The sequence below is a fragment of the Cotesia glomerata genome, linkage group LG4, assembly GCF_020080835.1.
Source record: "Cotesia glomerata isolate CgM1 linkage group LG4, MPM_Cglom_v2.3, whole genome shotgun sequence".
Classification (NCBI taxonomy): Eukaryota; Metazoa; Arthropoda; class Insecta; order Hymenoptera; family Braconidae; genus Cotesia; species Cotesia glomerata.
Window position 1 is genome coordinate 395,860 of NC_058161.1, and position 24,814 is coordinate 420,673.

Here is a 24,814-nt window from a genome sequence, read left to right on the forward strand (position 1 = left end):
ATTCTTAATATTAATTAACGTCATAATAACACTAGAGTAACTAATAGGGTGCGTCAAAATTTAATCTCTAAAAGCAACCTTTTTAAATTGTAATTTTGAGTTTCGCTTTTAGCAGGAATTAGGTTTGGGCATTTCTTAAGATATTTTGATGTGTCAGGATTTATTTGATGCTCACATAATTGTTTAACAGGAGTTTTGTTGAAGCAATTTTTCTGGAATTTCAAAATTTCAAAATTTGGCCAAACGAAACTCCTATTAAAAAATTCTGTGAATATTAAATAAATTATGACACACCAAAATATGTCAGGAAATGTCCAAATACAGCTCCTGTTAAAAGCGAAGCTCAAAATTTCAATTTTAAAAGGTTGCTTTCGAAGATTAAATTTTGACGCACCCTAGTAACTAACCGAGACTTTGTTCTATATTTCACTGGCAGTAAGTTGCAAAACAATAACCCTTCGTGAAAATTGTAGCTTGTTACTAGAATAACAGCGATCTTAGTTTCTAACGAGGGTTAAAAGCATTAATTATAGGTTCTATTAACTCCAACATTTAAAATGTATGGTATCAACCCTTTCGAATAAACTATTTCCGCGTTAGCGTCATTACTTATTCATCCTTTCACTGTTCGGCGCTGGAGAACTTTCAGGAGCTCACTCAGTCTCAATAAACTCGCGCAAGAGTTCACAACTTGCCTAGAAATGAAACTATCGACTGAAAGTCGCGGATTTAGAATAACGCCGGAAAAAGCGGTGAAGTTTATAAAAGTTAGTGTTTATCTGACCTGTATGTGGCCCCCGCAGGGAGACGAGTCCAAAATTTCCTTCAGACTCCGAAAGTATCTATCTGTTTTTTTATCCTTTGGATTATTTTTCCCGCTTTTATTTTCGATAGTTATTTATCTCGACGATATGTTAATTATTTTAAAATCAGCGATTTGTATGACAGCTCTCGCCAATTATGTTGCGAAGGTTGTAATTGTCACGAGGTATCATCGAGAATTTGAGGTTTGTATTCTTTAAATTAAAAGAAAAAAAATTACTTAGATTTATACGAAGTGTCCTTTAGAAATTTAGATTTGTGTTGAATGAGTTCATACTGAAAGCAAGTGACTCTAGCAAGGTAGTTTTCCAAAAGTACGTCGACAAGTTTTGGAAATTCCAATTTTTCATGGTGTTCTGTTACTACATTGGAGCTACGGGAATTATTGTGGGGCCGTTGGTGCTGCCGCAGAAATTTCCTACGGACGCGGTGTATCCTTTTTCTGTGGACAATCCTGTAGTTGCTGGGATTATTTATGCTCATCAGGGCTTTGCTGCGTATCTTTGCGCAGCTGGAATGGTTTTGGACGGGCAAGCAGCGTTGTTTTTGTGGTATCTCAACGCTAAATTTGATATTCTTGTGTCTGAAATTAATCGAGTAGCTAAAAGAGAGGATTTGTGTTGGTACATTAGACAACATCAAGAGATTCTAGCGTGAGTAATTATTTTTCTGCCCTCCAGGCGGAAAGTGGCAACTTTCGGCCCGCTGCGCTAAACGAAATTGCCGCTTTCCGCCTCTGTCGGACAGAAAAATAGTATACAAACCTATGGCAGGAAAATAATAAATATCTCAGACCACATATATGTCGACCTCGGCTTCGCCTCGGGCAACATATATGTGTTCTGAGACATTTCTCATTTTCTTGCCACAGGTGTGTAATATACTATTTATTATATATTTTAAAAAATTTGATTTTTTTTTATATTTCAATTAATTTGCTCAAAATTAAATTATTTTTTGATTAGAAAAAATTCATTGAAATTTTCTATGAAAAATTTAATATTGTTATTTTATAAATTAAAAAAGAATATTTTCAGATTTGCCGACGAATTAATCCCGCCAATTCGCGCTCTAGCATTTACAACAATATCAGTGACGAAAATTTTAATGATTTCTAGTGGGTTTTTCTTAATTTCGGTAAAATGTAAAATAAATAAGTACTTACCACCAATTGATTAAGGAAAAAAATATTTTCAGGACGAGTCTCTTCTAGTAAAACTTCAGTTCGTTATGGTAGCAATATCCTCAACATTTAACACATTTTTATACTCCTGGGCCGCAGATGATCTGATGAATATTGTAACGAAAATAATCATACACTGATAGAAAATTTATGTTGACTCAAGAGATATTTTCTTGATCTAAGAATTTATTTTGGAAGACAAATTATTATTTTGCTTTAAGAATTTATTGTCTTGATTTAGATTTTCTTGGCTTGAAAGCTATATTATCTTCAATCGACACATTTAAGTTTTTCAATCAAAATAACATTATCGATTAAAAAACTTAAAATAATTCATCAAAGTATATTTCAAAAACTAAATAGTATTTAATTGTTATACCAAAAAAAAAAAAATTAGGAAAACGGTTGACCCTAAAAGCCATCCCTGCAACTTCCCGCTGCTCATTTCATACTTAAGCGCACAAACCGACACTTATTATGTTTTTGAGCTCTTCGAGCTCAAAAATCTGCTAGAAGTTGAATAAAACACTATTTTTCGAATTTTTAAACCGCAATAACTTTTGAATGAATGAACCGATTTTTTTGTGGTTGGTGGCATTTAACGCAGTATTCAAAGCCTCATGAAGAACTTTTAAGTTTAAATTTATCGAACAAGGAATTTCAAAGTAATTCCCAAAAAACGACTTTTTCGATTTTTTTCGTTAACGATAACTCACGAACGAATTAACCAATTTCGACCAGGCTAGCGGAAATCGACGTGTTTTTTTTTTTATGTTAAGAGCTGATTTATTTTTAGAATTGATCGGTCAAGCCGTTTCAAAGTTATTCCAAAAAAACCACATTTCAAAAAAAATTTTTTTGCAGTTTTTTTGAGATTTCTCAAAATCTACTGGTTTAAATCGATCCAAATAATGCTCATAATCTAAGTTTAGTCAAGCCCTTTCGAATGGTGCCAACCGCGATGAAATCGGTCAAGCCGTTCAAAAGTTATAAGAGGTTTATATACGGCCGTACACACACACACACACATACACACACACACACACACACACACATACATACAGACGTACGGACATCATCGCGGAAACATTCGGGGAGGCTTCCTAGGACCTTAAAACGTCAACATCCGTTGAAAATTCGATTTTCGAAAAACGGGGTGAAACCAATAACTTCCCGATTTTTGTAAATTTTCAATTTTCTTAGCGGGAAGTTAAAAATTATTTCTTGGAAATAAGTAAATTAATGACTCAAAAAAAAAGCCATTCTTAACACAAGTCGGTAACATCTATAATCAATGTTATCGCCTATTTTGAACCAAGAGACAAATATATCTATACACTGATAGAAGGATTTCTTAGCATTTAAGAAGATTTCTTTTGTATTTAAGAAATCATATTTTAAACATCATTTCTTAGCATTTAAAAAATATTGCTTAGTATTTAAGAAATATTTCTTTGTATTTAAGAAATATTTCTTAGTAGTTATATTTCTTAATACTTAAGAAATATTTCTTTGTATTTAAGAAATATTTCTTTGTATTTAAGAAATATTTTTTAAATACTAAGAAATGATGTTTAAGAAATGATTTCTTAAATACAAAGAAATCTTTTTAAATACTAAGAAATCCTTCTATCAGTGTATCTAGTTTCAAGAGTTCAAGTTTTGAAGAAAAAAAGTTTCTTGAATCAAGATTGTTTTTATATCAGTGTACTAAATTTATTAGCTTTTTTCCATTAAAAATTAAATTTTTCAGTCGGGAGCAGCTATGTCCAGTGAAATTTTCAATGTATTTAGCCGTCACTCCCTGAAAATGAAGAAGATGTGTCTTTTTATAATTCACAGAGCCCAGAAGCCAATTGTAATAAACATTCCAGGTCTTCTCGCTACTCTTTCAAGCGAATACTACGCATCAGTAAGTTCAAAAATAATATATAGCTTCAGAAATTAATAAAGTACCTTTATTCATAATTCTTACTCATATTTCAGTTTTTATCGGCAGCGTTTTCATGTTTTGCAACAATTCGCGCTGTTGTCAACTCTTAACTCAAAAATGAATTACAAAAAATGTTATTGTCTCTTAAAACAATATATTACAATGCTTAAAAATTATCTGACAATGTTCTTCACAGTACTAATCGGTAACAATAAAGTAAAATCTTATAAAAAGCGTACTAAAGTAGCTTCTAAGGTCCGAACACGATTCTAAGCCTGTAATTAAAATAATAACAAGATTTGAAATGTGCGTTAACAACTTCCGCGATAGTAATTATTTATTCAGAAGCTCGAGGTTCAGCTGGTAAGTAACTTTAATGCATCCGCAGTCGTTATCTGACAGCCGTGCTAATAAACTGAGCTAATTAATATGAAGGCTAGATTAATTGTTTCTCCAGAAACGGCTATTAGATTCACCAAGGCGTCGGTTCTCCTGGCTTACATGTTCGCGCTATCCGACGCAAAAAAATTCAGGCTTTTGTTGTTCAAAATATTTAGATGGATTTCGGTGCTGTTAAGTATAGCGTTATTTATTGGCTTAGTTTTTTCAATAATAGAAAACATTGAGAAATTATTTTTGGTGTTGAAAGCATTGTCCATCATTTGCAGCGTGGTTAATTACGTAGCGAAAGTTGTGATTGTCAGAATTTACGGGAAGGAATTTGAGGTTTGTTAAAATTTTAAAAATTTTTAATATTATTCTGAGAATAAATAAAAATTGTCGGTGGTATTACAGAAGTTACAATTGACTGTAACAAATTTCGTAGAGAATGCCGGGAAAGTTGACAGAAAAATAATCCAAAAATTTGTTAACAAGTGCTGGAAATTTCAATTGTTCGTTACTTTTGGGACCTACATGGCGTCCACGGCATTTATATTGGGGCCTTTGGTGCAGCCGCAAAAATTTCCAACAGACGCAGTGTACCCTTTTTCCACGGAAAATTTTCCAATCGCGGTTATTATTTGCTTACATCAGATCTTGGTCGGGTACCAGTGCTCCGCTGGAGTGGCTGTTGACTCTCAAATGGCGATTTACCTCTGGTACTTGTGTGTACGGTTTGAGGGGCTCATAATTCAGATGGATTATGTCAAGAACCAGCATCAGCTTGTGCAGTTTATCAGGAACCATCAATCTTTACTGCTGTAAAATTATGTTAATTAATTTTTTAAAATAACTTTGAAGCTTTTAAGAATTTTATGTTTATTTTTAGACGAATTGAAAATGTTATATTTATTATTTTTAGATTCACCAAGAAAGTAATTCCGCCAATTCGTGCAGTAATTTTCTCCTCGGTCGCAATCAATAAATTCATTATGATTTGTGCCGGGGTTATTTTGCTATCAGTTAAATAAATATTTATTTAATTTAATTATTGCACTTGGATTTATTAATTGTTAATAATTAAATCTGTAACTATATTAATAGAATGGAAGTTGATTCGAAAAAATTCAGTGTACCATAATGATTAGCTTTATCGCTCTTAATATTTACACATTCATCTGGCCAGCAGACAGTCTAATAGACGTTGTAAGGTTCTTTACCCTCCCGTGAGTCTTCTTTTTTTTTTTTTATTACTTCAATGAGCTAAGTTCAAACCTTTCAGACGAGCTATGGTGTGTCCAATAAGGTGCTGGATAGGTTCTGGACGTGGACGCTGCAAATGAAAAAATCTTGTGTCCTTATCATCCATAGGGCGCAGCATCCTGTCATGATAAACATTCCTGGGTTTTTAGAGACACTTTCTAATCAATATTACTCATCGGTATATATTTTTACATTGATTAAAAATCTTAATTCGAGAAAAAAAAACATTTTGAAAAGCAAAAATTAGTTCTACAATAATAAAAATAATATTTTTTAATTGAATTTTTTCTCGATAAAAAATTTTAATTTTAATTTAAAATTACAAAAAAATATTTATTTCAGTTCCTCTCGGCAGCGTTTTCTATTTTTACAGCACTAAGGGCTGTTTTCAACTCTTAGATGAATTAATTTTCATATAAAAGTTGAATTATTCATAAAATTAGTTAACAAAATATATTAATAAATTATTATTTAATTAACTTACCATATTACATCGCTAATTTTTCGTTTAAATATTTATTTATTTATTTATTTATTCATGTATACTGCAGCAAATTTTTCATTTTTTTAAATTGAAAATTGAAAAAAAATTTCTATAAAAAAAATTCTCATTTTTTATTATAAATTTACTCTATAAAAATTTATCAAAAAATCTTGAAAGTTAATTACAATATTTAAATAATTAAATTTAGTAACATAAATAATTTATTATTTTTATTTTTTATAATAAAAATACAATTAATATTTCTAAAATAAAATTAGAGATAAATTGTCGTAACACCTCCTTACGATAACAAGCTTATAGTTAGTAAAGCTCTAGCGTCTGACTAAACTACAGACAAACCCCTTGTTTCCAATACCAAGCCACTTATTAAAATAATAACTAACGAGAGTTTAAAATTATATGTTCTGCAAATATGACTATAATATGCGCTAACTATTTCCGCGTATGATAAAATTATTAATTCAAAGCCTTCTCGTTACACGGAGGGGCATTGTCGGGTATTTTCAGACTTTGTAGAATCGTCCTGATCAATATGAAGCGACTGGCCTCTGAAGTAACACCTGATAACGTTAAAAACAGCCAATATGAGACTTAACGTCCAAGTGACTCCCAAGAAAGCGATAAAGTTCACAAAGCTTACAGTATTCCTAACATGCGCCTGGCCTCCGCGAAAAAGATTATTCCTCTTCAAAGTATTCATGTGTTTTTCAGTGTTTTTATCCATCGCACTTCTTCTGCCGCTAATCGTTTCAATTATCCAACACTCGGACAATTTTTTTATCATTATAAAGTCCGTAATTTTCATTTGCGGTATCGTTAATTACGTCGCGAAAGTTATCACCGTGAGGATTTATCATGAGGAACTGCAGGTCTGTAATTTATTTATTACTAAAATTAAAAAAAATTGATAAAATAACCTTTCAGGAACTCGGAACAATAGTCGATCAGTTCGTGGACAAAGCCAACGACCAGGAAAAAATAGTTATGCAGAAATTAATTGACAAGTGCTGGAAGTTTCAGTTTTTTATGACCTGCAGTTATTATTTAACGACCACTGCGATGCTAATTGGGCCTCTGGTGTTGACCCAAAAATTTCCCACTGATGCTATTTATCCTTTTTCGGTGGACAATCTAGTAGTTTCAAGGATTGTTTACTTACATCAGTGCTTTGTCGGCTACCAGTGCTCCGCCGGGATGGCTCTCGACTGTCAAGCTGCCTTGTTTATCTGGTTCTTGAGCGGCAAGTTTGAGTTACTTGGTGCTGAAAGTAAGTCAGTGGTTAATCATGACCAGCTGTGTCATTTTGTTGAGAAACATCAAGATTTGTTAATGTAAATAATTGATATTAAAATTGTTTTTTTGGATTATTTTGTTGATGTTTTATTTTTTAGATTTGCAGATAAATTAATCCTTTCGACTCGGATAATGGCGCTTTCTACTGTGTCTGTAACCAAAATTGGAATGATTTTTGGAGGTATTGTTTTAATTTCAGTAAGGAATTTCTTTTCTTTTTTTTAAATTATATTTTTATAATCTAAAGCGTATTTATGGCTTTTTTTAATATTTATTTTTTGGGAAAATAAGAATGAACCATTGGCTGTTAAAGTTCAATTTGGAATCATGGTTATGAGTACTACGGCTAATATTTATGTCTGTACTTGGGCTGCTGATTATTTGATAACTGTTGTAAGTAATTAATCAATCTGACCAAAATTAGTTTCACTGTAAAAAAAATCGCGCCAAGTCCACGTTCATAAGACTATTAAGAAAAAAAAATTTGTTTTTCTTTACAAAAGATATAAAATAAAAAAATTAAAAAATCCAAGTAACCGATATAATTGTTTATGATTTTCGGAAATTAAAAAAAATTTTGTTGTAAATTTAAAAATTTAAAAAAAATTTTGTAACGTATTTAGTGTGCGTGGTTGCAAAATATTTTACTTTTAATAAAATTCGTAAAATTTATTTACAAGACTTTAAAAAACTTGAAATACACAATGACGCACACCAAGTACGTTCCATAAATTTTTAAATTTTTAAATTTACAACAAAATTTTTTTAATTTCCGAAAATCATAAACAATTATATCGGTTACTTGGATTTTTAATTTTTATTTTATATCTTTGTAAAGAAAAAAACAAATTTTTTTCTTAATAGTCTTATGAACGTGGACTTGGCGCGATTTTTACAGTGAAACTGTTTTGGTCAGATTTTAGTATTTTTGTAATTATAATAAAAATTTTCAATTGGTACCAACTTAAGTCTCGCGTTGACTGAATTTTTTATAGCAAACTATCCTCTTGAAGCTACGTTTATGTAAAAATAATTCCAGCGCACCCTGGCGGGTGTAGATGCAAGCTGTGAAATATCTTTTTTAACTGTAGTTTCCCCATCTAATGAAGGATTACTATGCATTCTCGAATTATTTAGTCTGTGGCAGATCACTTTGCCCATCGAAAAAGTCAGGATCGAAATTTTTGCGTTGCTATAGTCTGTGCTGATTAAATTTAGTAATTTCAAGTAGATTAATTGTTATAAGTGAATATAATTAATTAATAACAGTAAAATAAAGTATGAATTACTGTTATAATATACAATTGAGGAAAAAAAGTACCGTAGAATTAAATAAAATTTTGCAACCTCAAAATACCGTTCTGCTTACAGTAAACACAATCGGTAGTCTGGCGCTCCGTTGACAACGGATTTGAACGGAACTTGGCGCCAGATTCTACCGAATCTGTGGATTAAATAAGTAAAAAAGAAAATTTTGATTTTTTTCTTAATGTTAAAAAATGAAAATAATAATTTCATGATTTAAAAATTTTTAAGGAATTTTTAAAATGTATTTTATAAAAAACTACAAAATTAAAAAGTTGGCATTATTAAATTTTTTTCTATGAACTAAAATTTATTTTATCACCTCTAAATTGTTGATCAAATGTAATAATTAAAAATTTTTCATAAAATTACAAAATAAAACGATTACGTATTAAAAAAAATTAATTCTGCCTTTAAAATTAGTTAAATTAATTCAAAAATTATTTAAAATAAATTTACCTTAAAAAAAAATTTTTTTTAAATTGTTAAGACCTAATTTAATAAAAAAATTTATTAATAGTCGAGCAGTACCTTGTCAGAAGAAATTTTCGGCTCTTCTTGGAAACACGAGCCAAAAGTAAGAAAAATGTGGAGCATAGTTCTCCTCAGGAGCCAAAAACCAGTTATAATAAACATCCCAGGTCTCCTAAATAATCTTTCCAATGAATACTACGCAGCGGTAAATTTATTTCTTATCACAATATGAAAATAATCTTAATAATTAATCAAATTTTTATTTTCAGTTTCTATCGGCGGCGTTTTCCGCGTTTGCGACGATTCGTGTCGCAGTAAACTCCTAGAAAATGAAAAATTACGCTATTTTGTAATACAACTTGCAAAATTTCATAGAATAAATTACCGAAAGAGGAAAATAAAGCCACCATAGCTCCCGCTAGTATAAGTCTATACTAAGACACTTAAACCCTTTGTCTTCTGGTGAACTCGGGGGTCGAGTAATTACAATGTAAGCTTCAGAGCTGGCGCGGCAAGAGTTTTCCCTAAAAAAAATGTCTGACTATAGCTGGTTATAATTATACAGGAAGCGTTTGTGAAATATTAGATGCGTTTAGTGTTAGAGCTACCTACAAAAGTGATTAATTATTCAAAAACCGGGAGTTCACAGAACTCCCTTTGTTACTTACCTCTTGTCCTTTTACTCCAGTCGATATGAGAGAGCTCAAGTGGCTGTTAAATTTAGCGCATTTTAAATAAAACGGCAACTAGCCTTCGGTCTATATGAAAGCGTTAAGAAGTTGCGCATTTAAAGTAACTCCCGAGAAAGCTATTGAGTTTACAAAGTTATCGGTGATTCTTACCTTCACATGGCCGCCGAAGAATAATCAGTTTTGGTTCAGAGTATTGATGTGCACTAGCACTTCATTGTCGCTTTTACTTATTTGGCCGCTAGTGCTTTCGATAATCGAACACCGTAATAATTTGTTAATTGTTATTAAGTCTGTGATTGTAATTGGCGGTATTTTAAATTATGTTGGAAAAGTAATTGTTGTTAGAATTTATCAAAATGAATTACAGGTCAGTAAAAATAATCATTAATTAATAAAAAAAATTACTGTAATTATAATTTATTTTTTTTTTTGCAGTATTTTTAGGGTAAAAAATAATAAACTTAAATATTTAAGTTATTTTAATATTAAAATTTACGATAAATAAAAATTAATTTTAATTAAATATTCTTTTTAAAGTATCTAAACTCGTCATTGGAAGAATTTGTAGCGAATGCAAATGCCAAGGAAAGAAAAACTTTGCAAAAGTACGTCAACAAGTGCTGGAAATTCCAGTTTTTCTTGACGTGTTTTTTTTTCGTGATGGTAACAGCAATTGCAGCCGGCCCGGCGTTGCTGCCCCAAAAGTTTCCCACCGACGCAATTTACCCCTTTTCGGTGGAACACCCAATTGTTGCGGGGATCGTTTATTTGCACCAATGCCTGATTGGTTACCAATGCTTCTGTGCGATGGTTCTCGATTGTCAGGCAGCGCTTTTTATCTGGTTCATCAGCGTTAAATTTGACTTGCTTATAGCTGAAACCAAAACTGTCGTTACTCGTCGCCAATTTCGTCGCTACATTCAAAAGTACCAAAATTTGTTGAGGTAACTAATTTTAATTGTTCAAATATTTTTTACTAACTAATTTTTTATTCAACATTTTAATAATAATTATAAATAAATTCTATCAGTGTTTTTTTTTATTAATTTTTTTTTAGATACGCGGAAGTAATGATTGCTCCGACCAGAATATTGGCACTTTCTACAGTTCTTGCTACCAAGCAGGGAATAATTATAAGTGGGATATTTTTGATCTCAGTAAGCAATTTTTGTTTTATTTTTAATATTTATTAATTTAATTTTAACTTGTCAGATATTTATTTGAACTATTTAAAATATTAATAAGCCAAAAAAAAAAAATCTTTTCTTAATTAAAAAATTATTTTCAAAGAATGCACCAACGGCTGTAAAAATTCAATTTGGATTAATGGCGCTGAGTATGATAATAAATATCTACGTTTGCATCTGGCCGGCTGATTATTTGCTAACTATTGTAAATAACTTAATACCAATTATTAAATAATAATATTTTATTTATTTATTTATTTTTACAGTCCAGCAAAAGTTTGTCTGACGAGATATTTGGTCTGACGTGGAAGCATGACTCCAAAACAAGAGTGTTATGGTCGATAGTTCTTCATCAAGCCCAAAAACCTGTCGCTATAAATATTTCAGGCCTACTTAATACTCTCTCCAATGAATATTACTCAGCAGTGCGTCTTACATTTATTTTACACCAAATATTAAATATAAAAAATTAATATTTAATTTGTATTAATTTCAGTTACTCTCAGCAGCATTTTCAGCTTTTGCGACAATTCGTGCCGCTGTTAATGCCTAATTAATTCTTAGAAATTAGTTACAGTAACTGACGTCCTATGTCTTCACGATTCACATTATCGCACATTGATTAACAATAATAAATAAATTTTTCAATCTATAAATCAATTTTAAAAAATTCTTATTTTTCACGTATTGACGTCCGACAATGTTCTTCACAGTCCAAATCGGTAACAATAAAGAAAAACCTTTTAAAAAGCGTACTAAAGTAGCTTCTAAGGCCCGAGTACAATTCTATGCCTGTAATTAAAATAATAACTAGATTCGAAACGTGCGTTAACAACTTCCGCGATAGCTATTATTTATTCAGAAGCTCCGGGTTCAGCTGGTAAGTAACTTTAGTGCATCCGCAGTCGTTATCTGACAGCCGAGCTAATAAACTGAGCTGATCAATATGAAGGCTGGCCGACGCGGATTCATTGTTACTCCAGAAACAGCTATTAGATTCACCGAGGCGTCAGTTCTTCTGACTTATATTTTCGCTCCTCAACGTGCTGATAAGTTACGACTTTTTATGTTTAGAGTACTTATGATAGCCTCGGTGCTTTTAACAGTTACTTTTTTTTTATCTTTGCTCCTTTCGATCCTCGAGAACTTGGACAAGTTAGTGGTAGTGATAAGATCCTTGACTTTTATGAGCAGTCTAGTTAATTACGTTATTAAAGTTGTGATTGTCAGAATATACTGCAATAAATTTAAGGTATATTTATATAACACGAACCTTTTTTCATATTACGAAAAAAATTTTTGATTTTAATAATTAGGACGCTATTTTATTAATTAATTTAAAGTCCCAAAAAATATAAATTTAATTAATTAAATTATCTTAATAAATTAAATTTAATAAATTAAATTTTTTATAATTGTTGAAAAAAAAAAAAAAAAAATTATAATTTTATAATATTAAATTACTCAGAAAAATAATTTTTAAGTAATTTATTGTCCTGCAGAGGCTACAATCGACGTTAAAAAATTTCATAGAAAATGCGGACAAATTTGAGAGAAAAATAATCCAAAAAAACGTCGACGAGTGCTGGAAATTTCAACTATTCGTAACAATCGGTAGCTACTTTACGACAACTGGATTTCTACTCGGACCGTTAATCCTCCCGCAAAAATTTCCAACAGAAGCAGTGTATCCATTTTCAACGGAAAATAAACTAGTCGCGATGATTGTTTACTTACAACAGAGCATTGGTGGGTATCAAGCTGCAGCGGCGGTTGTTCTCGATTGCCAGATGGCGGTTTACCTCTGGTACTTGTGTGTAAGATTCGAGGCCCTGATTCTCCAGATGGACCACGTCGAGGATCATCTTCAGCTAAGACAGTTTATCAGAAACCACCAGTCTTTGTTGCTGTAAAATATATACTGATTAATAAGCTTGATAATTGAGATTCAAGTTTTTTATTTGAAGATTCAGCGGTTTTTATCAACTTGTAGATTCGTCGATGAAACTATTCCTTCGATTCGGGCTGTCGTTTTCTCGACGGCCACCATCAATAAGTTCATTATTATTTGTGCTGCGGTTGTTCTTATATCAGTTAAGTAAATGTTATTAAAAAAAAAATTAACTCCGCAATTTTTGAATTTTTTAATAAATAAATAATTACAGAGAAAATTTATCTGAAAATTTGAATTTTAAAGATTAATAAAAAATATTTATGCAATTTTTTTAATTATTTAATAAATAAATAATTACAAAGAAAATTTATCTAAAAATTTGAATTTTAAAGATTAATAAAAAATATTTATGCAATGTTTTTTTTAAGAATAAAATTAAGGAAAAATTATAAATTACACCTTAATCAACAGGACGAAGGTTTGATTGAAAAACTTCAGTGTGGAGTAATAGTTATCTTTACTGCCTTAAATATTTACACGTTTATCAGGCCAGCGGACCGACTAATTGAACTTGTAAGTTAAGTTCCTGCTATTTTGTAACTATAATTAACTAATATTTTATTTTTAGACAAGCAACAGAATGTCAAGCAAAGTATTTAACTCATTGTTGACATTGAACCAAAAAATGAGAAAAACGTGTCTTCTTATCATACATAGGACGCAGTATCCTGTGCTGATCCGCATTCCCGGTTTTCTAGAGACAGTCTCTAATCAATATTACTCATCAGTATGTCTTTGCCTTTAAATTTCGTAAAAACCAACTTTAATAAAAAATACAAAATATTAAAAAAAATAAAAATTATGTTCACAGTTTCTTTCAGCGGCATTCTCATTTTTTACAGCAATCAGAGCAGTTGTTTATTCTTAGAAGCCATTATTTTAATAGTTTCACAATTTATAAATTTATTTATCTAATAAAATTAAAAGTAATAAAATTTATAAAATAAATAATCAATAAACTTTATTAAAAATATTAACTTACCGAATTTAAACTAATTGAAATAATTTCTCGAGCCCAGAAAGTTTCTCTTATTAATGGTTAATATAATATCGATGTAAGCACCCCAACTGTCCAGACTTTATCGCTCTAAGAACAAATCGACACTAAAAATACTCTAGGCTTTTGTTTCTTCGTGACCTCGCGGTTGAATAATTACTATGTAACTGTTGGAGCCAGCGCAGTAAGAAGCTCTTACTAAAAATACTCTCGCCCTTTGTCTATTCCGCGAACCCCAGGTCAATAATTATAATTATTATACATCATCTATTGTATTCTGCGTTAAAAAATAACACCCCTCCGAGGCATCAGCGTTTCAACCCTTCCAAGTTTTAAATAGTAATATGCATCATTAATTCATAACCCTGCTGCAAGAGTAAGCGCCTCACCGTCTAGGAAATTTAATAATAAGTAATAAATTTAACCGGTCCTTTGTTCATCAACCGCTAGTATGAAACCAGCTATCAGAAGACTTGGATTTGAAAATGGGAGATTCGAAGTTACCCCAGAAATCGCTGTCTATTTTACAAGAATAACCGTCTACCTGACTTGCATCTGGGCGCCAACAGGAAGACTCAATTTGATATTCTTCGAAGCTTTTCTCTGGTTTTCTATTTTTTTGTCTCTAGGACTCTGTTTCCCGCTGATAGTATCTGTGATAAAGTTCATCGATGATACCCTTGTGGTTATGAAATCATGCATCCTCATTTCGGCAATTATTCAGTTTATGCTCAAGGTCATTGTCTGCAGGATTTACCGGGACGAACTGCAGGTTTGAATTTGAATAAATATTTAGTTTAATAATTTTTTAAATTACAAAACTTTTAATCAAACAGGAGCTTGGAAGCTCATTGAATGATTTTATAAAAAACGTAAGTCAAAATGACAGATTGTACTTACAAAAATACGTCGACAAGTGCTGGATGTTCCACGGATACATGACATGCAGTTACTACATGACGACAACCGCGGTGTTGATGGGACCCCTGGTGTTACCTGAAAATTTACCCAGTAGTGCTGTCTACCCGTTTCCAGTGGACCACCCTGTCGTTGTTGCGATTGCTTATGTTCATCAGGTCATTGTTGGGTACCAATGCTCCGCTGGAATGGCTCTCGACTGTCAAGCTGCTTTATTTCTCTGGTACTTGAGTGCCAGATTTGAAATACTTATCTCACAAGTAGAAAACGTGTCGTCTGTAAAAGAAATGGGAGATTTTGTTAGAACACATCAGGAAATTCTGCGGTTTATTTTTATTCTTCATTTTAATTTACTAACTTTTTTAATAAATAAAATGTGTAAAGAGAGAATTTTTTCAAGGTTCGCTGATCGGGTTATTCGGCCAATTAGATTGATTGTTCTGACGACCGTGACCATGACAAAAATTGGAATGATTTTTGGAGCCATTGTTCTTATTTTGGACGGGCCAATTACTGTTAAAGTACAGTTTACTATATTGGTTATTAGCTCGACGATTAGTATTTATGTTTCTATTTGGGCTGCTGATAATTTACTGACTCTAGTAAGAAATGTTTTTTTTCTTTTTTAAATAATAATTAGTAAATTTAAATACTGTAACTAATCTTTGATCGTGTTACGATTTTTTTTTTTAAATTATTATAATAATAATATTTTTAAAAAGTGTATCAATAATTTTATTACCAATTTAACAAATAATTTTTTCTTCTATAAATATATAGTATATTACACACTTGTGGCAAGAAAATGAGAAATGTCTCAGAACACATATATGTTGCCCGAGGCGAAGCCGAGGTCGACATATATGTGATCTGAGATATTTATTATTTTCCTGCCATAGGTTTGTATACTATTTTTCTGTCCGACAGAGGCGGAAAGCGGCAATTTCGTTTAGCGCAGCGGGCCGAAAGTTGCCACTTTCCGCCTGGAGGGCAGAAAATAATTTTTCTCCCCTCCGGGCGGAAAGCGTCAATTTTCCGCCCGCTGCGCTAAATGAAAATGCCGCTTTCCGCCTCCGTCAAGGAAAAAAATAGTATTCTCACCACGGGCAGGAAATAAGAAAGCCTCAGATCACATGTTTGTCGACCTCGTCTTCGCCTCGGTCAACAATTACATGTAATCTGAGACATTTCTTATTTTCCTGCCCTAGGTAAGAAATATACTATTAATCAAATAAAAATTCTAATTAACTTAAAGTTTTTTTTCATGCCTACTGGTCAAGTGACTAGTGAACCTTATTCAAGCCAAGCGATGGACATTCCATCTGCACTATTGTTCGAGAGACATTCTCTCTTTGCATTAGTTCTATGGGGTCCATCGAACTTGAATACTAGTAAAGCTGGAAGTTTTGTGGTATTATCTGTTCGAGTTGTAAAGATGTTAAACAAATGAAAGAAAATGAAAGAAACTACATGAGAGCAAAGATAAACTGAAAAAATAAATGGGGTAGGTTACCAAGCCAGGAATCGAACCTGGATCTCCCTGGTAGAGCTCCTGACATGTTATCAGGGAGATCCAGGTTCGATTCCTGGCTTGGTAACCTACCCCATTTATTTTTTCAAAGTTTATCTTTGCTCTCATGTAGTCTCTTTCATTTTCTTTCATTTGTTTAACATCTTTACAACTCGAACAGATAATACCACAAAACTTCCAGCTTTACTAGTATTCAAGTTCGATGGACCCCATAGAACTAATGCAAAGAGAGAATGTCTCTCGAACAATAGTGCAGATGGAATGTCCATCGCTTGGCTTGAATAAGGTTCACTAGTCACTTGACCAGTAGGCATGAAAAAAAACTTTAATTTATATATACATAATCGGTCATGAAGAAAAAATAATTCTAATTAACGTTTATCACTAATTCAAATAATAATATCGAGAAAATAATTTGCAGTCAAGTGAATCAGTCTCAGAGAAAATCTTCAGCACAACTGCAACGCACTCAACGATCATGAGAAAGCTCTGGATGTCAGTAATCCACAGAGTGCAAAAGCCAATAACGATAAACATTCCAGGTTTTCTAGAGTCCATCTGCAACGATTACTATGCAAACGTAAAAATCATAAAAAAAAAAAAAAAAAAAAAAAAAAAAAAAAAACGACAATAATAAATAGAACTACTTAACAATATATTTACTGACCAATAATTGTTTCAGCTTCTTTCAAAAGCGTTTTCTCTATTCACAGCCATGCGTACCTTAGTAAGTTAATAGAAAAGCTAATAAACAAATTTGTTCATCTCACAGCTAGTCGATTCTAACTCCAATCAAACGACAAACGACGAACGATGGTTAGTTATTCAAAAATAATATATGTCAAAGACAAACGAATGTTAGAAACTAAAAAAATTGCTGAATAATTTCTACAGTTGCTTTTACCATCATTTTTTTTTTTCACAAAAATCGACGCAACTGGTAATTTTTAGAGACAATTATTTTCATAGTTCTACAACTTATAGTTTTATTTATGTAATAAAATGAAATAATAATCAAATTTATGGAATAAACATTGAATAGAATTTATTAAAAATATTAATTTACTGAATTATATATAATTCAAACTAATCGAAATATCTTCTCGAGCCAAGAAAGTTTTTCTCCTTAATATCATATCGATGTAAGCACCCCAACTGCCCAGGCTTCATCGCTCCAACAAATCGACACTAAAAATACTCGAGGCTTTTGTTTCCTCGCGACCTAGGGGTTGAATTATTACTATGTAACTGTTGGAGCTAGTGCAGTAAGAAGTTCTTACTAAAAATACTCTCGCCCTTTGTCTATTTCGCAAACCCCGGGTGGATAATTATTATGTATCATCTATTGTATTCTGCGTTAAAAAATAACACCCCTCCGAAGCATCAGCTTTTCAACCCTTCCAAGTTTTAACTAGTAATAAGCATTATAAATTCATAACCCTGCTGCAAGAGTAAGCGCCTCACCGTCTCGGAAATTTAATAATAAGTAACAACTCTAGCCGGCGCTTTGTTCATCAACCGCTAGTATGAAACCAGCTATCAGAAGACTTGGATCTGAAAATGGGGGGTCTAAAGTAACCCCAGAAGCCGCTGTGTCTTTCACAAGACTCACCGTCTGGTTGACTTGCATCTGGGCGCCAACAGGAAGACTCAATTTGATACTCTTCGAAGCTTTTCTCTGGTTTTCCATTTTTTTGTGTCTGGGATTTTTTTTCCCGCTGATAGTATCTGTGATAAAGTTCATCGATGATACCTTTGTGGTTATGAAATCATTTATCCAACTTTCGGCAATTGTTAACTTTGTGGTCAAAGTTATTGTCTGCAGGATTTACCGGAAAGAACTGAAGGTTTGAATTTAAATTAATATTTAGTTTAATAATTTTTTAAATTACAAAGCTTTTAATCAAACAGGAGCTTGGAGGGTCATTGAATGATTTTATAAAAAACGCAAGTCAAAATGACAGATTGTACTTACAAAAATACGTCAACAAGTGCTGGATGTTCCACGGATACATGACGTGCAGTTACTACATGACAACAACCGCGGTGTTGATGGGACCCTTGGTATTACCTGAAAATTTACCCAGTAGTGCTGTCTACCCGTTTCCAGTGGACCACCCTGCCGTTGTTGCGATTGTTTATGCTCATCAGGTCATTGTTGGGTACCAATGCTCCGCTGGAATGGCTCTCGACTGTCAGGCTGCTTTGTTTCTCTGGTATCTGAGTGCCCGATTTGAAATACTTATCTCAGAAGTAGAAAACGTGTCGTCTGTAAAAGAAATGGGAGATTTTGTTAGAACACATCAGGAAATTCTGCGGTTTATTTTTATTCTTCATTTTAATTTACTAACTTTTTTAATAAATAAAATATGTAAAGAGAGAATTTTTTCTAGGTTTGCGGATCGGGTTATTCGGCCAATTAGATTTATTGTTCTTACTACCGTGACCATGACAAAAATTGGAATGATTTTTGGAGCTTTGGTTCTTATTTCAGATGAACCAATTGCCATTAAATTACAATTTAGTATATTGGTTGTTAGTGCGACGATAAATATTTATGTTTGTACTTGGGCTGCTGATAATTTGCTGACTGTAGTAAGAAATATTTTTTTTTTCTGATAATAATTAAAAAATTTAAAATACTGTAACCAATTTTTGATCGTGATATGATTTATCTTTTATATTACTATTAAAAATATATTTTTAAAAAGTGTATCAATAATTTTTTCTAATAATACATATTAACAAATTTAATCAAATAAAAATTGTAATTAACGTTTATCAATAATTAAAATGATAATATAAAGACAATTATTTACAGTCAAGTGAATCAATCTCAGAAAAAATCTTCAGCACAACTGCGAAGCACCCGCCGATCATCAGAAAGCTCTGGCTGTCAGTAATTCACAGAACACAGAAGCCAATTACGATAAACATTCCAGGTTTTCTAGAGACCCTCTCCAACGAGTACTATGCAAACGTAACTATCCTCAGAAATGAATAAAAATAATGAAGATAGCTTTTTAACAATAAATTTAATGCAATGACCAATAATTGTTTCAGTTTCTATCAACAGCGTTTTCCGTATTCACAGCCATGCATGCCGTAGTAAGTTAATATAAAAGCTAGTAAACAATTTTGTTCATCTTACAGCTAGTTGATTCTAACCGCCATCAAACGACCAATCAATTAGAATTAATAACAAATCCCTCATTTTAATTAATCGAACGCAATAAAAATTTATTACGTCTCTACTTTATAGCTTTGATGTTATTTGTGTAATCTAGTGTAGAACAAAGTCCTATACCTTTATTTAAAGAACAATTTTTCGAAAGAGGAGAACAATGGACGTCGCGACAGCGACTGTAGTCCACATTCTGTCGATTCTCGGAAGACTGAAGTCAACTTAGCCTCTGGATCCAAAAATCTCCAGAGTATCAAAGTTATCCAAGGAGAATTTTTATGGAGCGTTTTCTTTTGAACCATCGCGCTTCTTGTTCCGCTGATGTTGGGCGCGTACTTCAACAGGAAGGAAATTATTTCGATGATCAAGTCGCTGTCGGAATTGACAGCCTTGGGCGACGTCTTTTTCAATTTGCTGATCTGCAAAATCCAGCGGCAGCAATTGTATGTAAGTAATTTTGAATTTTTCAAAATTTTATTGAGAAACTTTTCTAATTATTTGGACAGATCTTGCTGACAAAAATATCAGACTACATAAAAATATCGAAGGGAAACGAGAAGGGGATGTTCTGAAAATACGTAAGCCGCCTTCGTCTTCCAACCTTATCCAAAGTAATTTCCAAACAGCTACACTACAATGATAATAATGACCATATTTAGAAAAATTTAGCACAATGCAAGTATAATCGATAATAATCATAATCATTTTTGTAATAATCATAATAATAATTGTAATAATGAATCCAACTTCTGATTTTATATTTGGAACAGCGCAAAACTCTTTCAGTATTATCACAAGTTATTTTAATAGTAATCGGTGGATTTCGTCTCTAATGCAATCAAATAATAATTAAATTTGTAATTTAAACAATAAATAAACTTTATTTAAAATATTATTATATTAAATTACCAAATTATATCACCTAAATTCATTTTATGTGATTTAAACTAATCGAAGTAACTTCTCAGCCGAGGAAATAAATTTTAAGTTTCTCTCCTTAATATATTGTATCGATAAAAGCGCCCTAACTGTCCAGCTTCTATCACTCCAACAAATCGACACTAAAAATACTCGAGGCTTTTGTTTCCTCGCAACCTCACGGTTAAATAATTACTATGTAACTGTTGGAGCTAGCGCAGCAAGAAGCTCCTTCTGAAAATACTCTGACCCTTTGTCTATTCCGCGAACCCCGGCTGAATAATTACTATGTATCATCTATTGTATTCTGCGTTAAAAAATAACACCCCTCCGAGGTATCAGCGTTTCAACCCTTCCAAGTTTTAAATAGTAATATGCATTATAAATTCATAACCCGGCTGCAAGAGTAAGCGCCTCACCGTCTCGGAAATTTAATAATAAGTAACAACTCTAACCGACGCTTTGTTTATCAACCGCTAGTATGAAACCAGCTATCAGAAGACTTGGATCTGAAAATGGGGGGTCTAAAGTAACCCCAGAAGCCGCTGTGTCTTTCACAAGACTCACCGTCTGGTTGACTTGTATCTGGGCGCCAACAGGAAGACTCAATTTGATACTCTTCGAAGCTTTTTTCTGGTTTTCTATTTTTTTGTCTGTGGGACTCTTTTTCCCGCTGATAGTATCTGTGATAAAGTTTATCGATGATACCTTTGTGGTTATGAAATCATTCATCCTCATTTCGGGGATTGTTAACTTTGTGCTCAAGGTTATTGTCTGCAGGATTTACCGGGAGGAACTGCAGGTTTGAATTTGAATTAATATTTAGTTTAATAATTTTTGAAATTACAAAACTTTTAATCAAACAGGAGCTTGGAGGGTCATTGAATGATTTTATAAAAAATGCAAGTCAAAATGACAGATTGTACTTACAAAAATACGTCAACAAGTGCTGGATATTCCACGGATACATGACATGCAGTTACTACATGACGACAACCGCGGTGTTGATGGGACCTCTGGTGCTACCTGAAAAATTTCCCAGTGACGCTGTTTACCCTTTTTCTGTGGACCATCCCGTAGTTGCTACGATTGTTTATGCACATCAGTGCATTGTTGGGTACCAATGCTCCGCTGGAATGGCTCTCGACTGTCAAGCTGCTTTATTTCTCTGGTACCTGAGTTCGAGATTTGAAATACTTATTTCAGAAATAGACAACTTAAAATCTCTAGATGAAATGCGGGATTTTATCAGAACACATCAGGAAATCTTGCGGTTTTTATTTTATATTCACAACTTTTATTTAAATATTCTTTCTCATGTATAAATTATTTAAAAAACAATTTTTTAGGTTTGCTAAGCAGGCTATTCGGCCAATTAGGCTTATTGTTCTTACCACAGTGACTATGACGAAAGTTGGGATGATTTTTGGAGCCATTGTTCTTATTTCGGACGAACCAATTACTGTTAAAGTTCAGTTTGCTATATTAGTCGTCAGTGCGACGATAAATATTTATGTTTGTACTTGGGCCGCTGATAATTTGCTAACTGTAGTAAGAAATATTTTTTTCAAGATCTAATTACTAAATTATAAAACTAAAATCAAATTTTGATTTTTTAGAATTATCACTCTGAAAATATTTTGAAAATTGTATCAATATTTTTTTATAACTTTTATTTTAATCATAATAATAATTTTTAATTAAAAACACTAATAAAAGGATTTATTTGTGCCAAAAAATATTTTTAAAGAGTTAACAAATCATTCATTAGAGACCTTTAGTATTAAATAAATATTTCTTAGTATTTGAAATGATTTGTTTGTATTTAATAAATTTATTAAATATTAATAAATATTTTTAAATACTAAGAAATATTTATTGAGGACTAAAAAGTGATCTCTAATAAATGATTTGTTAAATTTTAACAAATATTTTTAACTATAAGCAAATCCTATCAGTGAAAAAAAAAAAATTCAAATTTATACTATTAAAAATTGTGCCAAAATTAATTAAAAAAATTATTGTTAGTAATTATTGATTAATATTTATTAATAATTCGAAAGATAAAATGAAAAAAAAAAATACTTACAGTCAAGTGAATCAGTCTCAGAAAAAATCTTCAGCACAACAGCAATGCACTCACCAGTCATAAGAAAGCTCTGGCTGTCAGTAATCCACAGAACGCAAAAGCCAATAACGATAAACATTCCAGGTTTTCTAGAGACCCTCTCCAACGAGTTCTACTCAAATGTAATTATCATCAAAAGGAAATAAAAATAATGAAGGTAGTTTTTTAACAATAGATTTAATGACCAATAATTGTTTCAGTTTCTTTCAACAGCGTTTTCCTACTTTGCGGCAATGCACGCAGTAGTAAGTCAATAGAAAAAAGCCAATAAACAATTCCGCTTGATGTCTTTAGCGCTAACGAGCAATTATGAGCTACTTAAGTATTCCTTTGATCCATTTCTGACGGCTAGTCGATTCTAACCGCCATTAAACGGCCAATCAATTAGAATCAATAATGAATCCTCCGTTTTAATTCATCGAACGCAATAAAAGTTAATTACGTCTCTACTTTTAAGCTTTGCTGTTCTTTGTATAGTCTAGTGCAGAACAAAGCCCTGAACCTTTATTTATCGAACAATTTTCCGAAACAAGAGAACAATGTACGTCGAGCCGGCGACTGTAGTCCACATTCTGTCGATTCTCGGAAGACTGACGTCGATTTGGCCTCCGGATCCAAAAATCTCCAGAGTATCAAAGTTAGCTAGAGAATTTTTATGGAGCGTTTTCTTTTTGAACGTCATCGCGCTTCTTGTTCCGCTGATCTTGGGCGCGTACTTCAACAGGAAGGAAATTATTTCGATGATGAAGTCGCTGTCGGAATTGACGGCCTTGGGCGACGTCTTTTTCAATTTGCTGATCTGCAAAATTCAGCGGCGGCAATTGTATGTAAGTAATTTTGAATTTTTCAAAATTTTATTGAGAAACTTTTCTAATTATTTGGACAGATTTTGCTGACAGAAATATCAGACTACATAAAACTGTCAAAGGGAAACGAGATGGTGATTTTCCAAAAATACGTAAGCCGCTACTTTTCCTTCTGCGCTTTCGTGGGGCTCTCCTATTTCCAAACGGCAATTGCATTTTCCTGCGGCCCAATTTTTATGAAGCAAATTTTGCCAGCAGACACTTGGTACCCGTTTGACATAAAGCCTTTTACGACCAGACACTACGTCATTTACTTCCAGCAAATTTTGGCGATTTTGCAAACGGGCTTGGGAATTACTGTGGATTTTACAGTTGCGCTGTTACTGAGCTACTCTTCAACGAGACTAGAAATTCTGTCACAGAAATTAGAAGAAGTTTCTAGCAATGAAGAGCTCAAAATTTGCATTATTGAACATCAAAATTGCATACGGTAATTGCAAATCAATTTTTGGATTAAAAATTTTGAGTTCAGATCAAAAATTGAAGGTTTTATTAAAAAGTTGGGATTAAAAATTATTTTTGGTTCAAATTTTAGAAATTTCAGAGTAAAAAAAAAATTTTTGAGAGTAATTTTGACAATTTTTGAACTTTCAGGTTCGTAAAACAACTTTCGAAGCCAGTTAAATACATTATTCTAAAAAGCAACGCAACAATGGCAATGGCGGTCATTTTTGGCGCGATTCCGCTTATCTATGCAAGTATAATTATAATTCTTTATTAAATAATGAATCAAAATTTGAATTTGTTGCTCCAAACAGCGCCAACCTCTTCCAGTGCTGTCGCAATTCATTCTAATGGTAGTCGGCGGATGTTTGAGACTGTATATCAGCGCTTGGCCAGCGGACGACTTGCGAGCGATGGTCAGTAGCCAAAAATTCCAAAACTAATTAATTTTAACTTCAAAAACGTGTTTTAAGAGCGAAAAAGTCGCCTGGTCGATCTACAAGTCCGCGTGGATTGGGAAATCGATAGAAATGCAGAAATCTACGTTGACGATGATCCGTCGGGCCCAAAAACCTCTGGTGATATCAATTGTCGGTGTTCTTCCAGCTCTCACTCTCCAATTTTACGCAACAGTAAGCCAAAAATAAGTAACTAGAGTTAAATAAAAAGTTGAAAAATAATTTTGAACTTTTTTTTTTCAGTTTCTGTCCAGTACTCTCTCGTACTTTATGACTTTGCGCGCCGTACTTGGAGAATAATTTTTTGGGAATTTAGTCTAGTTTATAAAAATTGTTTTATTTTATTTATTTTAATGTAAAGTATTATATCAAGAAATA

The 24,814-nt window shown here is 32.3% G+C and overlaps 7 protein-coding genes across 7 annotated transcripts; all 7 read left to right on the forward strand.

Moving 5' to 3' along the window:
* The first annotated feature begins 47 nt into the window (after positions 1 to 47).
* LOC123262942 lies at positions 48 to 4,778 on the forward strand. Its single transcript, XM_044725442.1, has 6 exons — positions 48 to 1,007; positions 1,069 to 1,475; positions 1,860 to 1,959; positions 2,020 to 2,121; positions 3,759 to 3,917; positions 3,992 to 4,778. Exons 1-6 carry the CDS (start codon positions 702 to 704, stop codon positions 4,046 to 4,048), a joined length of 1,131 nt encoding a protein of 376 aa, XP_044581377.1. The 5' UTR covers positions 48 to 701; the 3' UTR covers positions 4,049 to 4,778.
* Positions 4,779 to 4,817: 39 nt separating this feature from the next.
* Positions 4,818 to 5,600, forward strand: LOC123262944. The gene is made up of 3 exons (XM_044725444.1): positions 4,818 to 5,140; positions 5,242 to 5,341; positions 5,424 to 5,600. The coding sequence occupies exons 1-3, from the start codon at positions 4,854 to 4,856 to the stop codon at positions 5,433 to 5,435; spliced, it is 399 nt and encodes a 132-aa protein (XP_044581379.1). The 5' UTR covers positions 4,818 to 4,853; the 3' UTR covers positions 5,436 to 5,600.
* A 1,015-nt stretch (positions 5,601 to 6,615) lies between these two features.
* On the forward strand, positions 6,616 to 9,576 carry LOC123263105. The gene is made up of 6 exons (XM_044725642.1): positions 6,616 to 6,956; positions 7,012 to 7,418; positions 7,479 to 7,578; positions 7,672 to 7,773; positions 9,206 to 9,364; positions 9,429 to 9,576. Exons 1-6 carry the CDS (start codon positions 6,672 to 6,674, stop codon positions 9,483 to 9,485), a joined length of 1,110 nt encoding a protein of 369 aa, XP_044581577.1. The 5' UTR covers positions 6,616 to 6,671; the 3' UTR covers positions 9,486 to 9,576.
* An 81-nt stretch (positions 9,577 to 9,657) lies between these two features.
* On the forward strand, positions 9,658 to 13,860 carry LOC123262776. Its single transcript, XM_044725189.1, has 10 exons — positions 9,658 to 10,218; positions 10,389 to 10,795; positions 10,909 to 11,008; positions 11,142 to 11,243; positions 11,305 to 11,502; positions 12,541 to 12,947; positions 13,032 to 13,131; positions 13,404 to 13,505; positions 13,561 to 13,719; positions 13,804 to 13,860. Exons 1-10 carry the CDS (start codon positions 9,922 to 9,924, stop codon positions 13,858 to 13,860), a joined length of 1,929 nt encoding a protein of 642 aa, XP_044581124.1. The 5' UTR covers positions 9,658 to 9,921.
* A 209-nt stretch (positions 13,861 to 14,069) lies between these two features.
* LOC123263104 lies at positions 14,070 to 17,408 on the forward strand. The gene is made up of 5 exons (XM_044725641.1): positions 14,070 to 14,761; positions 14,826 to 15,232; positions 15,308 to 15,509; positions 16,860 to 17,018; positions 17,121 to 17,408. The coding sequence occupies exons 1-5, from the start codon at positions 14,441 to 14,443 to the stop codon at positions 17,172 to 17,174; spliced, it is 1,143 nt and encodes a 380-aa protein (XP_044581576.1). The 5' UTR covers positions 14,070 to 14,440; the 3' UTR covers positions 17,175 to 17,408.
* Positions 17,409 to 17,795: 387 nt separating this feature from the next.
* On the forward strand, positions 17,796 to 19,697 carry LOC123263103. The gene is made up of 5 exons (XM_044725640.1): positions 17,796 to 18,285; positions 18,350 to 18,756; positions 18,832 to 19,033; positions 19,260 to 19,418; positions 19,502 to 19,697. The coding sequence occupies exons 1-5, from the start codon at positions 17,965 to 17,967 to the stop codon at positions 19,553 to 19,555; spliced, it is 1,143 nt and encodes a 380-aa protein (XP_044581575.1). The 5' UTR covers positions 17,796 to 17,964; the 3' UTR covers positions 19,556 to 19,697.
* Positions 19,698 to 20,994: 1,297 nt separating this feature from the next.
* On the forward strand, positions 20,995 to 24,800 carry LOC123262777. The gene is made up of 11 exons (XM_044725190.1): positions 20,995 to 21,342; positions 21,407 to 21,813; positions 21,890 to 22,091; positions 22,632 to 22,790; positions 22,869 to 22,913; positions 23,172 to 23,495; positions 23,555 to 23,964; positions 24,129 to 24,228; positions 24,293 to 24,394; positions 24,452 to 24,610; positions 24,680 to 24,800. The coding sequence occupies exons 1-11, from the start codon at positions 21,022 to 21,024 to the stop codon at positions 24,734 to 24,736; spliced, it is 2,286 nt and encodes a 761-aa protein (XP_044581125.1). The 5' UTR covers positions 20,995 to 21,021; the 3' UTR covers positions 24,737 to 24,800.
* The last annotated feature ends 14 nt before the right edge of the window (positions 24,801 to 24,814 follow it).